Here is a 14367-nt window from a genome sequence, read left to right on the forward strand (position 1 = left end):
ACTGATTTGAAGGTTTGCTTGGCACAGTTGACCTGAATGAGATGAAGTGTTAGGTAAGTGAACAAGATTTGATTTGATATTTTTATTCTTGTAAATGTATGAAACATGGACTGAAATACTATCTGCAAGTCACTCTGAAGGCATTACTTCCCCTTTCAGTGTGGCCAAGTGCACTTCTTTTAGGCATGTCCTTTTTAAGATTGGACTTTGAACATCTACCTTTTGCTTTATTTTCAATCATTGTGCTAAACAACACACAGTTGCTTCCATTCTAATGTTGGTTTCCTTGGTTCAAGATCAACTGCCACCGAGTGTGCAGAGAGCTTGGGGTGCAATGTAACGGGAAAAACAACCCAGTTTTGGGCGCCGAGAATGACTTTTTTTTGCCTCGGCGAGGAACACTCCATGGAGGCTGCACTTGCCTTAGTTTCCTGCACTGACAAGATCAGGGAACCATTTTTAAATGCCGCCCCAATCACTCCGATCTCTGGACTCTCCATCAGGGCCTTGGGACTCTTCCAACACCCTAACTTACCTGCTGATAGATCTGTACTTTGGTTAATAGATCTTGTGTGTCGTTGCACTATATATTACTCGACAGAACTTAAAACTGAAATGAAAAATGAAATGAAAATCGAGTAGGCTTCAATGAAGTTACTGTGAAAAGCCACATTCCGGCACCTGTCCGGGAAGGTTGGTACGGGTATCGAAACGTGCTGCTGGCCTGCTTGGTCTGCTTTAAAAGCCAGCAATTTAGCCCAGTGAGCTAAACCAGCCCCCGAGTTTCTGAGTAACTGAGCTTCATGCATGAAGTAAATTGTAACTTTATTCAATATATCAGTGCGGCAACACGTAAATATATTAACAAAATACAGATCCATCACCTGTTAAGGGGTCCTAAACCAATAGCTAGTAAGGACAGGGCAGTCCCGGGCCTGATCCCTGGCAGTGCCAACCTTGTGCCCGGTCCCTTCCATCTTGGTAATGCCAAGATGCCAGGTTGGCAGTGCCAACGTGCCCAAGTTGGAGTGCCAGGGTTCCACCCTGCCCAGAGACCAACCACCCGGGGGTCTCCATAAGACCATAAGACATAGGAGTGGAAGTAAGGCCATTCGGCCCATCGAGTCCACTCCGCCATTCAATCATGGCTGATGGGCATTTCAACTCCACCTACCAGCATTCTCCCCGTAGCCCTTAATTCCTCGCGACATCAAGAATTTATCTATCTCTGCCTTGAAGCCATTTAGCGTCCCGGCCTCCACTGCACTCCGCGGCAATGAATTCCTCAGGCCCACCACTCTCTGGCTGAAGAAATGTCTCCGCATTTCTGTTCTGAATTTACCCCCTCTAATTCTAAGGCTGTGCCCACGGGTCCTCGTCTCCTCGCCTAACGGAAACAGTTTCTTTGCGTCCACCCTTTCTAAGCCATGTATTGTCTTGTAAGTTTCTATTAGATCTCCCCTTAACCTTCTAAACTCCAATGAATACAATCCCAGGATCCTCAGCCGTTCATCATATGTTAGACCCGCCATTCCAGGGATCATCCGTGTGAATCTCCGCTGGACACGCTCCAGTGCCAGTATGTCCTTCCTGAGATGTGGGGCCCAAAACTGGATACAGTACTCCAAATGGGGCCTAACCAGAGCCTTATAAAGGCTCAGTAGCACATCGCTGCTTTTATATTCCAACCCTCTTGAGATAAATGATAACATTGCATTCGCTTTCTTAATCACAGATTCAACCTGCATGTTTACCTTTAGGGAATCCTCGACTAGCACTCCCAGATCCCTTTGTACTTTGGCATTATGAATTTTCTCACCGTTTAGAAAGTAGTCTATGCTTGGATTCTTTTTTCCAAAGTGCAAGACCTCACATTTTCTCACGTTGAATTGCATCAGCCATTTCCTGCACCACTCTCCCAAACTGTCTAGATCCTTCTGCAGCCTCCCCACTTCCTCAGCACTACCTGCCTGACCACCTAACTTCGTATCATCGGCAAACTTCGCTAGAATGCCCCCAGTCCCTTCATCCAGATCATTAATATATATGGTGAACAGCTGTGGCCCCAACACTGAACCCTGTGGGACACCGCTGGTCACCGGCTGCCATTCCGAAAAAGAACCTTTTATCCCAACTCTCTGCCTTCTGTCAGACAGCCAATCCTCAACCCATGCCAGTAGCTCACCTCGAACACCATGGGCCCTCACCTTACTCAGCAGCCTCCTGTGTGGCACCTTATCAAAGGCCTTTTGGAAATCCAGATAGACCACATCCACTGGGTTTCCCTGGTCTAACCTACTTGTCACCTCCTCAAAGAATTCTAACAGGTTCGTCAGGCACGACCTCCCCTTACTAAATCCATGTTGACTTGTTCTAATCCGACCCTGCTCTTCCAAGAATTTAGAAATCTCATCCTTAACGATCGATTCTAGAATTTTACCAACAACCGAGGTTAGGCTAATTGGCCTATAATTTTCCATCTTTTGTCTTGATCCTTTCTTGAACAAGGGGGTTACAACAGCGATCTTCCAATCGTCTGGGACTTTCCCTGACTCTAGTGATTTTTGAAAGATCTCAACCAACGCTTCCGCTATTTCTTCAGCCACCTCTCTCAGAACTCTAGGGTGTAGCCCATTGGGGCCAGGAGATTTGTCAATTTTAAGACCTTTTAGCTTTTTTAGCGCCATCTCTTTTGTAATGGCAACCATACTCAACTCAGCCCCCTGACCCTCTATAATTTTTGGGATATTACTCATGTCTTCCACTGTGAAGACAGACGCAAAGTACTTATTAAGTTCTCCAGCCATTTCCTCGTCTCCCATCACTAGCCTTCCGGAATCAGTTTGAATTGGCCCAATGTCTACTTTGGCCTGTCATTTGTTTCTTATGTATTGAAAGAAACTTTTACTATCATTTCTTATATTACTGGCTAGCCTGCCTTCATATTTGATCCTCTCCTTCCTTATTTGTCTCTTTGTTAACCTCTGTTTGTTTTTGTAGCCTTCCCAATCTTCTGATTTTCCCAGTGCTTTTGGCCACTTTATAGGATCTGTCTTTTTCTTTGATACATTTCCTGACCTCCTTTGTCAGCCATGGCTGTCTAATCCCTCCCCGGATAATCTTTCTTTTCTTGGGGATGAACCTCTGTACAGTGTCCTCAATTATGCATACAAACTCCTGCCATTTTTGCTCTGCTGTCTTCCCCACTAGGGTCTGCTTTCAGTCGAATTTCGCCAGTTCCTCTCTCATGCCCTCGTAATTACCTTTATTTAACTGTAACACCATTACATCCGATTTTGCCTTCTCTCCGATGGTGTGGGAGACCCCCCCCCAGGTGCCGTTCCACCTGGTCCAGGTTTGTGTGGACCAGTGCAAAACAGCACCATGGCGATGTCTCCCAGGTGCAGGCATTCGATCCCGGACCTTGGGAGAATCCGGCGCAGAAATCTTTAAGCGCGTCTAACTGGTCACTTAAATATGCAACTGTGGATCCCACTCGGTGAGGGCGAGATCCAGAACACATCGTCTCGTTATATTTTGTGAGGTGTTGCGAGCGTCACAAATCTCGCGAGATCTAACGGCCTTTTCACGTCAGGACTCGGGCGCGCCGAGGCCGTTCGATTAACCCCTTGGTCTTTAAACTTTCTGCATCAGTTTGTGCTTGTAAGAACTGGTTTAAAAATAAAAATGGTCACTTCTCCCCTTCCTCGGAAGCTATCGCTACTCTTGGTACACAGATATTTAAGAGCAGCTCAGTAATGATGAGCATTTTGACTTTTTGCTCTTCCAATGGATAAGTAGGTTGCATTTACAGTTCAAATGCTTCAGTTGCATTGAGAATAAATAGAAACCCACTCATTGTATTTGGCAAATCATTGGAGTTTAATTCTTAGGTTTTGCTACGATTTTAAATCTTGGGTGAAAACACTCCACACTCGAAATGAAAAGAGCTTCTCATTTAAAGTCAACGACACGCATTTAGTCAGTGTTATTTATTTGAGTTCGCGGTGTGGATTTTAATTGAATACGTATAGCAATATCAGAAACCATAAATTCAACACATCTAATGTGAGTAAAATGAAGTATTTTGTCTCGCTTTGATTTGGTCGCGGGTCCTTTAAATTCAGTCACCGCACATAAGCAGTTCCAAATCTGGCTGTGGTGATTTATGAACTAACTTCTCCCGATGCAGAATTACAAATTGCAGGCAAAATAATTCTGTCTGAAATACCAGTCAACTTTAAAAAAAATATTTGCTTCAACTTTTGTGGTTCCTTTCAATGACCCACACACCTCCCAAGTCTCCCTCCCCAATACTTACTTTATTTCTTCTACCGTTTCTCCTCTGTTTCTGCTCAGCATTCACTTAATTTGAACTGCTTACATCCCTGACGTACCTGTTCGCCTCGCCAACATCTCATGCGTTCACCACCAGCACATTCTTTGGAATTCTCTCAGTTTTCTTCTGAAGTTTTCCGAGGAAAATAATTTCTTCAAGATAATCAGCGAAAGCTTTATGAAGCATTTAGAAGTGAATGATAGCAGTTGCGGATTAAAGTGTTGGACCGCAAACATCTTGCTGAAGTTGTCCATTTCTTTCTGCCCTCCAGGTAGTTGATATTCGTTCGACATGGTACGCTTTGTCCCCAAAGCTCAGCTGTGACACACGACCCCTGGTTGTCAAAACCCTGACTGAAGTATTTGCTCTGGTTCCTTCGTTAAATGTGAAGTCCACGGAATATGAGGTAAATTGTATTAGCCAATGTGAGAGATGATCCAGGACTGGAATGGAATAGAGGAGACAAATGCTGAATATCACTTAAAAATAAACCATGACTATAGAACATTCAAAGTAGCAAAAAGCAAATTTAAGATTGATAACAGGGATTTCTTAACCCAAGGAATGTGCAGCACATTGAATGGTCTTCTGGGTAGAGTAATGGGAGCAAATTTACGAGAATAATTTAAAGATGCTGGGGTAAGGGCACTATGGTTTTCAAATGAATATTCTAACTCGCTTCTGGACACATAACGATTTAAAACCATGAAGATGATTTCCCTCTCAGAGAGATGGCAAGTGTAATTTTGCTCAGTAGTTATAGAAATTTCTCATGTCTTCTTGCTGCTAAAACTGCATTTCCACATTGTGTTTAACTGGATACCAAATGAAGCACTTAATACTAGATTCATTTAGGAAGGAGCTGGATGAATGCCCAGCCAGGACCAGAAAGCAACTTGTTTTAGGAAACATGTATAATGTAGTATGCACGGTGATCTCGGTATTCTGGAGATTTGCTTGATTTATTGTTTGGTTGGTGTGGAATGAGTTGGACAGGAATATTGCCCAACCTTTCCTTGAGATTTAATGGATTGAATCTTGCCCATGATGGAGTGTTATGTGAATGGACAATGGGAGCAACAAATTTGATAAAATTACCATTGCATGCTCAGTGCTATTTGTTCTTAAAAGTCTAAACATAACATGATGCTCCAAGTTTCACATTGCACTTCTGTTTGTGCAGCTCTGCCCCAGGCCCAGCAGCTCATCTGTGACTGAAACTCCCACGCATGCACTTGTTACCCGTGGGCTGTTTCAATGCACTCCTGGCTAGTCTCCCACATTCTAACCGTCACAAACTTGATGGCATCCAAACCTCTGCTATCCGTGTCCTTAGTTGCATCAAGCCGCATTCAATCATCACTCCTGTGTTAATTGCATATTAATCATTTTTAATTCTATGTAAGTGGGAGGCATTAATTAGGTTTCAGTTGGGCACATATGAAGAGATAGGTAATGGAACTGTGTGGTGTGGTTGACTTACAATACATGTATGTGTAATGTTTTACATTGTAAATAAGTGTAGGACTGAGTAGAGATTGGCTCCAGTGTCATCCTTCACCGACCAGCTTTCGGAATAGGACACCCTTTGCTTGCTGACTTACATTGGGTCCTGGTTAAGCAGAGCCTTCATTTTAAAATTCTTATCCTGATTTTTAAACCTTTCCATGGCCTCGCTTCTCCCCATCTCTGTAATCTCCTCCAGTCCCACAACCCTCTAAGAAATTCACACTCATCTAATTCTGGCCTCTTGAGTGTTTCCTATTTTAATTGCTCCACCTCAGGTGGCAGTGCCTTCAGCTGCTAGGCCCGAAGTTCTGGAATTCCTTTCCTAAACCTCTCCACCCAGCCCTTTTCGCTCAAAACTCGTTAAAACCAATCTCTTTGACCAAGGTTTTGATCATCTGCCCTAATATTGTCATATATAGCTCCATGTCTAATTTTGCTTCATAATATTATTATGGAAGACTTTAGAATGTTTGATTATATAGAATGCAATATATCAATGTAAGTTATTATTATATGTAGAATTTGAAATCTGTCTGCTCCCACTTTCCGAACCAAAATTGCTGCGGAATGCGCAGGAAATCTCCAACCTATCAGTTGGCACTTTGACCAACTTTGCAATGGCTGCAGTTAGATAATGTGACATCTTTATCCATATTACTGTTAAAGATCAAATGGACTGCAAATTGATATCTTCAGTTTGATCTGAGTGAAGTTGTTAGCTAATTCGTTGTCTGAGGGCACTTTCTTCCGAGATACATTTTCAGTGAAGTTTTAACTGGTCATTACCGTGAGCTTTCTGCTCCTGAGTGTGTTGACCCAAGCTCGGGTAAGGTTCCAGGGTTCAGAACTCCCTCTGAAACCTTGCCCAAGCTCGCATTGGATGATGGGTGACATCACAGCTTGATCCGCGCAGACATGCACCTTCTGGTAGGGTGCAGTGACCAGCTGGAAATTTTAAAGCTTTATCTGGGGAACATATTCATTGGAAAATTTATGTTTGAGATTTTGCTAAGTTATTGAGAAAAAATTGGACATGCACTGTTTGTTTTAAACTCGTTAAAAGAGTATTTAATATTGCGGTGGATATGTTTGACTGCCTCTTATAAGTAGGGTAATGGAAAGTTAAGAGGATTCTTGACATTGTACCAGTTTGCTTGCTTGTATCCTGAATGCTTTGACTGTTGAGAATTTGTTTTGAATGCCCATTGTTGGTTTGTTATAAATTTAATCAAAGCCTGATGTTTTTGGATTGTTCTACACTTCTAGATTACAATTATTTATGAGGGTTTTTTTGTTTTCTCCACAGCAATTCAGAGCGCAAGTTATAAGCATATTATGGAGCCACACCCAGAGTAAGGTATAATTAACTCGCGTCCTGCTGACAACATAGGAACTCGTCAGTGTAGCAGATGTGCCTTGCATGTGTATTTTAAGGTATAACATTTTGTCAGAAAGTTGCCGGGTATTGGATTGTTATTGATCAGTCCGTGACTAATTCAGATGTTCTGTACTTGACACCTAATTTTATAGCTGCACTAGTTCACAGAACTCACCCCAAGTCATTGCATCCTACCTTGTCATCTTTCCCATTTGAACACTGGTGCATAACCTAATTTAGAGATAGTTGTTTGACAAATCATTGGGAATAAATGTAAGAAAAAAAATGAACATCCTTCAGATACAGAATTATGTTGCATTAGAAATATAACATGAAACAGAGTGTCAAATTATTCAATTCTCAAACAGCCAGGGTGTGATTTTAAATTGATGTTCCTAGATTAATAGCCCTGGCCCCTGGACTACTGCTCCAGTAACATTACTATAGTGTTACTGTATCCATCTGAGTGATCATATAGAATTTAACAATTATTTCATGACAATTTTCATGTGAAGCATTTAGAATTGATGTGAACATACTTTATATTATAGTATTTAAAAATTGATACAGTATGAAATAATTCTTAATGTAATAAATACAGAGTGTAATCAGATTTGACAATGAGTTACTGTTTTCTGAATGGTATTCAAAAAGGAACTCCTTTTGCCCCTTGTAGAACTCACTGATAGCCTGCTCTGCATACAAGGCACTCTCTGCATTCACCTGTGAGGAATATACAGTTCTTCACCTGCCCGAACAGGTAAGCGATCGACAAACGTGGAGTATTTCTCTTCATTTGGCCTTTTTGTCCATTTTTCCTATCAACTTATGTATTGGTAGAATTTGATAACTATATATTGGTCAGGGTTGGGTGGTCACCAGCTAAGGACTGGCACTGGCCACTGACCTCGAAGAAAACTGCCCACCAAGGTTTAGTTGGATCAGTAGCGTCAACGTCCCTCATTACGACGTCAGTTTCATTTTGGCGTCACCTGTAGGGGATTTCTACATCCAGAAATCAAGCAGGCTGAGCAGACAATTAGATTGAAGAATTTCCCAGACAGCAAAAGGCTAAGTGAAAAGCAATGAATAACTTTCTATTTTTAATCATTTTACAGGGAAGATTAAGGCAGAAGCTGCAATGTGATGAACTTAAAAGATATTATTTTAATCATCTGTGGAATTTTTACTTACAATGGAATAGAGAAAATGACACTCAAAATTTCTAATATTAGTTCTTCCAGGCGAAATGGATTGTTCAACAGTAATCATGGTGCCCCACACTGTTAAAAAGCTAAGTTATATCTAATTCAACAAGGCATAAATAATTCAGTGAGAATATTGCGTAAAAAGTTACAGTTCACTGATTTCTCTGCTGATTGCACCTCTGAAGAGTGACCCTGTGGAGGAGCAGGCGGTTTCTGAACGAACCTTCCTAATTTCTCCATTGATATGTGCATATGCGAATGCCAGGCGCTCATGTCAGTTTTAGGCAGCTGATAGTTTTGCCATCATTACAAACACAGACTCTGGGCAATTCATAGAGTCATAGATGTTTACAGCATGGAAATAGGCCCTTTGGCCCAGCTTTTCCATGCCGCCCAGTTTCGATCACTAAGCTAATCCCACTTGCCCACATTATATGGGTTAATCAGTTGGATCACAGTTTTTGAGGTTATTATGACCAGGTGAGGAGGGGTAAACTGTCTCGCTTCTCATCAAACTCCTTGTTTGGTCACAACAAAGGTTTAAGTTTCTGTTTCATGAGGATATGCCATTTCCAAATCAGAATGTCAGAATGTATTTAACTATTTAACTGTGAGCAATAAAGAGCCAACCGAAGAAAGAGCAAATTTATTAACCACTAATCCAGAGGGGAAAAATAATGAAAACGTGCCATCATGTACACCGGTATTGGAAATAAGAGAAGTTAAGGGTCTAAATTTTAAAAAGTTAAAAGATTATATGGTTTAGCGTCCTTTGATTATCCTTCAAGCGTAGATTTTTTAATGTTGCAACCAAGCTGGTTTAGTGAATGCGGTCAGATTTAGAAGATGTTGTAACTATTGCTAGATCTTGGCTCGTTGGTAAATTATTTGTAAAGTTGGCTTTCGAACCATGTAATAGACTTGTTTCAAAAGAGAGGCAGAGGGAGAGCAGCAGTCATTAGCTTATTTCCTCTGCTGAAAGCTTTCTTATAATCTCCCTCTGTAGTGACTGGCAGCCTTGCCCTGAAATACTTAACCCATTGTGTATTTCCATGAGGTTTTGGGTGTGTCTGCCTGTGGCAGCCATTGTTTCAATATCTAGCACCTTTGAATTTTAATGTCTCCTCTTCAGACAGCGACGAGCTCCAATGGGTCTCTGAATTATGCCCCTCTCTCCACACTCTGCTGAGAATGATTTGTTTGCTTTATCACCTTTCCCTTGGAAGGTGGCCATGTATTTTCAAGTAGTTTGTTCTGTCTCATATAAAATGGCAACATTTCCAGTCAGTTGAAAAGCCGTAATTTCAAAAATAATGGGGCATAAAAGGACTTGGATTTGAAGTCATCCAGACCATGGCATTGTCAGTCTCTTCAGCTACATGTAACACTGTTCTTAGTTGGCAAAAACCACAGTGAAACATTATTCTAATTGGGAATAATGCAACTCCATTAGGATGGCTGGTATGGGACGAAAGAAAGAATTTACTTATTCATTCATAGGGTTTGCATCTTGTTGGCAAAGCCAACATTTATTGCCAATCCCTAATTGCTCTTGAGAAGGTGGTGGTGAGCCTCCTTCATGAATCAGTAAAGTTGATCCGGTGTAGCTTTCCCCACCTTTTGCCCCAGCTATAGTGAAGGAACGGTGATATGTTCACAAATTAGGATCGATTCGGAGGTGAACTTGAAGGTTACGGTATTCCCATATGTCTAGTGCCATTTTTCCTCTAGGTGGTAACGATCACAGGTCTATAAGATTCTGTCAAAGGAATCTTGGTAAGTTATTACAGTATATCCTTCATAATTTACACTGCTGCTACTGCGCACCAGAGTTGGAGGAAGTGAATGTTTAAGGTGGTGGATGGCAGCCAATCAGGAGGACTGTTTTGTCTTGGATATTGTTGAACTTCTTCACAGTTGGAACAGAACTCACTCAGGGAAGTGGAGAGTATTCCGTCACTGGACTGAATTTTACCTTGTTGGCAGATAGGCTTTGGTAGTCCAGAGATGAATCATTTATTGCAGCATGTGTGGCCTTTGACTTGCTTTTGTAGCTACAGTATTTATACAGCTGGTCTATTTAAATTTCTGGAAAATGACAACTCCCAGGATGTTGATAGTGGGGGGCTTCAATGATGGTAATGCTATTTAATATCAAAGAGAGGTGCTTAGAATTTCTCGGGTCGGAGATGGTCATGCCGATCAGCCCAAGCCTGAATGTTGTCCTGCTCTTGTTAAATGCAGGCTTGGGCTATTTTATTACTTGAGGAGTTACAAATGGTACTGAATATCATGCAATCATTGGCAAACATCTCCACATCTGATTTTGTGATGGAGGAAAAGTTGAACATGGTTGGGCCCAGGACACTGTCCTGAGGAATTCCGACAATGGTGTCCTGGGGCTGTGATGATTGGTCTCTAACAACCACAAATCCCTTCCTTTTGTGCTAGTGTTACTCCAACCCGTGGAGACTTTTCCCTATGATCCCCCTGATTTTACTTTTCTCAGAGCCTCGGGGCGGCACGGTAGCACAGTGGTTAGCACTATTGCTTCACAGCGCCAGGGTCCCAGGTTCGATTCCCACTTGGGTCACTGTCTGTGCAGAGTCTGCACGTTCTCCCCGTGTCTCCCTGGGTTTCCTCCGGGTGCTCTGGTTTCCTCCCGCAGTCCAAAGATGTGCAGGTTAGGTGGAGTGACCATGCTAAATTGCCCTTAGTGTCCCAGAAAGGTTAGGTGGGATTACTGTGTTAGGGTGGAGGTGTGTGCATAGGTAGGGTTCCCTTTCCAAGGGCCGGTGCAGACACAATGGGCCGAATAGCCTCCTTCTGCACTGTAAATTCTATTCTATGATATAACACTAGGCCGAATACAGACTTATGGAGTGCAGTCACTCCCAATTTACCTATGGATTTCAGCTCCTTTGTGTATGTTTGGACAAAACATGGTTTTGAGAGTGAACAGTTTCAGATACCCCTGTGTCCACACCAAAACTGGTGGAAAGCTATTCAACCTTGCTTGGGCATAACAGCTGGAACTTTTGTGATGCGTGTGTTAATTTCAGCGGCAAGTGACAGATTGCTGGTAACTGTGGAGTCTAGATATGTGAAGCAATCAACAATCTTGAACAAAAGGAGCTGCCTGGAAAAATTGGGAAAACTCGCATGTTGTTATTTTTGGGGAGCCACTGATGACTACCTGTGGTTGCACAGGCCAAATTGAAAGAGAGCTACACTAAGGCCATTGTCATTTCATAACCCAGGCTGGCCAACAGGAGTCTGCTCGACTGCTAAGACAAAGGACTCCACAACCTTCCTTTCGATTCATAATGGTTGAGACATTTAACAATCTTGGGCACCCAGACGAGAGATACACATCCTTTGTCAAAGACGGTGTGGAGAGGTGGGATTATGTGACATGGGCATCTGCCTTGCTGAACTGCAAAACTCAATCTACACGACTGATTCATCTCTGCAAACCTGTCTCATTGAGTGAAGTCAACACCACTGGAGAAGTGTATTACACAGCATTGATTTTCAGTCCATCAGCACCTGTGAAGGAGTACCTCACTGTGTTTTGATTCCGGACCTGGAACACACGTGAAACAATATTTATTTCCTCTGTTGCACTATAAATCTTCTTTTCTTCATCCCGCTCTTCACTATCTAAAGGTGAGGGGGATGTTGAAAACCCTCTTTTCATGTTTTGAGTATGTGCAAATAAATTAACCCTTTGAATTCATCCTATCTCGAGTTTGCTGTGGAGTTACATAGAAAATTGGATCATACTAAATCTGAGGGGTTGGGAAATACTTAGAACAAGGGAAGTAATCAAAACACCTTCTTGTTGTAGGCGGGTGGTTTAAGGAGAAATTAGTGCTGAATTTAAAACCCCTCCTGCCCGTAACAGTGGAAATGTCATTGGCTTAGCAATGAGCGTATGCTGATGGACCTGAGTTGGTAACCTTGTCCTTTCCAGAGATGTTGAGGATACGTGTGAGGCAGCAAAGGTGGAAAATATTCAGCCTTTTGCCCTGCCTAGCATACGTTGTCCAGGTCTCTCCCCTGCAGAGGAGTGCACTGAGGACCAGGATTAGTTGACTCACAGTTTGATATTCTCCATCAGGTTGCTCTTGTTCCACATTCTCTTACTCAGCTTGGATGTAACAGCTTCAGCTTTTGTGACGCATGTGCTGAATTCAGCGACAAGTGACAGATTCCTGGTGATTGTGGAACCCAGACATATGAAGCTCTATCAACAACTTGCAGGGTCAAATTGTCAATGCTGATAGATGGTGGTATCCTCGACCATAGCTTTTGTTTTCCTGATGTTGATTGTTAAACCAAACCATTTTCCGTTGCAGTTGTTCTTCAGAATGGATTGTCAGTGTGGCACTGTGATGAGGACTTGATGCACTTTTGTCTTGAACTCTGATGCGCAATGTTCAACAGCTTTCCATCTGTTCTGGTGTGTTAACAGACACCTTCTGTAGGTAGCCTGAAGACTTATGATTGCAGCACAGAGAAGAATCTCCGAAGAGTATCAATGCTAGAACACAACCCTGTTTGGCCCCCACTGTGGATCTCAAAGGGCTCTGATTTGCCCTGTCATATATGACCTTACCCATCATGTTGTTTTGAAAAGAGAAGAGCACATTGGCAGCTTCTGTGGACAGTCAATTTTCTCCAGCAGCTAAAACAGACCGCCCGCCTCTGCTCACACGTTTGAATAGCTTGGTGAGATCTATGAAGGCGATATGTAGTGGTCTCCTTTGTTCACGGCATTTCCTTTGCAGCTGCTGGACTGAAAAGGTCATGCCAATTGTAGATCTTCCAGTTCTGAATGCACAGTGGGATTCAGGATTGATGTGTTCAGCCAAGATCTGCAATCTGTTAACGAGGACAACACAGGCAAATAAATGCTTTTCTCATGATGCTCAGTGGGGAGATGCCTTGATAGTTGCTGCAATCACTGTGCTTGCCTTTATTCTTATACAAGGTCATGGGGCTCACTTGGCCATACAGCTGGTTCATGATGCAGTGCAAGGCCAGCAGCTTGGGTTCAATTCCCGTACTGGTTAAGGTTATTCATAAAGGCCCCGCCTTCTCAACCTTGCCCCTCGCCCGAGGTGTGGTGATCGACAGATTAACAGGTTAAACCCACTGTTTATTGTAGTCAGTGATGGCGATCTTCCCCGCCTTTGTTTTCAATGGAGCCATTTGCTTTTCTGATAAACAGGTTGCCTTTTTGATCTCTCTATATCTGCCCCAAGGAATCTTACAATCTGTTGGATTTTACTTTGAGCGGCTCTTAGGGTATGCAGAGTATTCTCGCTTGGGTCTTTTTTGTAATTAATAAGTGGACTGCTTGGCTTCACTGACAGATTCTATCACAGTGATATTAGCCTCGAGCCAGTCAACATTTTTTTTGCACTTGCCTCCCAGTGCGATATTGTAGAAGGTGTTTCAAAGTTTGTTCCATTTCACTTCTGCACTCAGTGGGAATGTCAGCGAGCACTGCTCATTCGAATCAAGACCTGGTGGTTTTTATCTGGGTAAGAAGTATGGTATATGTTGGTAAGAGATGACATTTTAGCTTTGAATGAAAAACTTCAAGAGTTACATCATCACCCTACAGCCAACCAGGGCAAGATCTGTATCATAGTCAGCGATGTGGTAGCTGCATGTATTGGGAATACTGTTCACAGAGTCATGTCTGATGATGATCATATCCAGCTTGTGTCAATGCCCTGATCTTGGATTCCTCCAGCACATCTTGTGACATGGTTTGTTCTGAAAGAAAGTGTTAGTTACACAAAACTCGTGATGGCAGCAAAGCCCAAGTAGTCTCTATTCATTTTCATTTATATTTCCTGTGCCATGTTGTCTGAGGCAGGAGGGCCATGCCTCCTAAAACATCCTCACTTGTGTGTTGA

The 14367-nt window shown here is 42.6% G+C and overlaps 1 protein-coding gene across 3 annotated transcripts in view; it reads left to right on the plus strand.

The window, feature by feature from the left end:
* focad (focadhesin) overlaps positions 1-14367 on the plus strand; it is a 366162-nt gene that overhangs the window by 169378 nt on the left and 182417 nt on the right. For all 3 annotated transcript variants that reach the window (XM_038804621.1, XM_038804620.1, XM_038804622.1), the window contains exons 17-19: positions 4611-4745; positions 7155-7205; positions 7903-7986. In XM_038804621.1, the coding sequence (XP_038660549.1) occupies positions 4611-4745; positions 7155-7205; positions 7903-7986 (270 nt within the window). The remainder of the gene's footprint in view (positions 1-4610; positions 4746-7154; positions 7206-7902; positions 7987-14367) is intronic.

The sequence above is a fragment of the Scyliorhinus canicula genome, chromosome 8, assembly GCF_902713615.1.
Source record: "Scyliorhinus canicula chromosome 8, sScyCan1.1, whole genome shotgun sequence".
In the NCBI taxonomy this organism is placed as follows: Eukaryota; Metazoa; Chordata; class Chondrichthyes; order Carcharhiniformes; family Scyliorhinidae; genus Scyliorhinus; species Scyliorhinus canicula.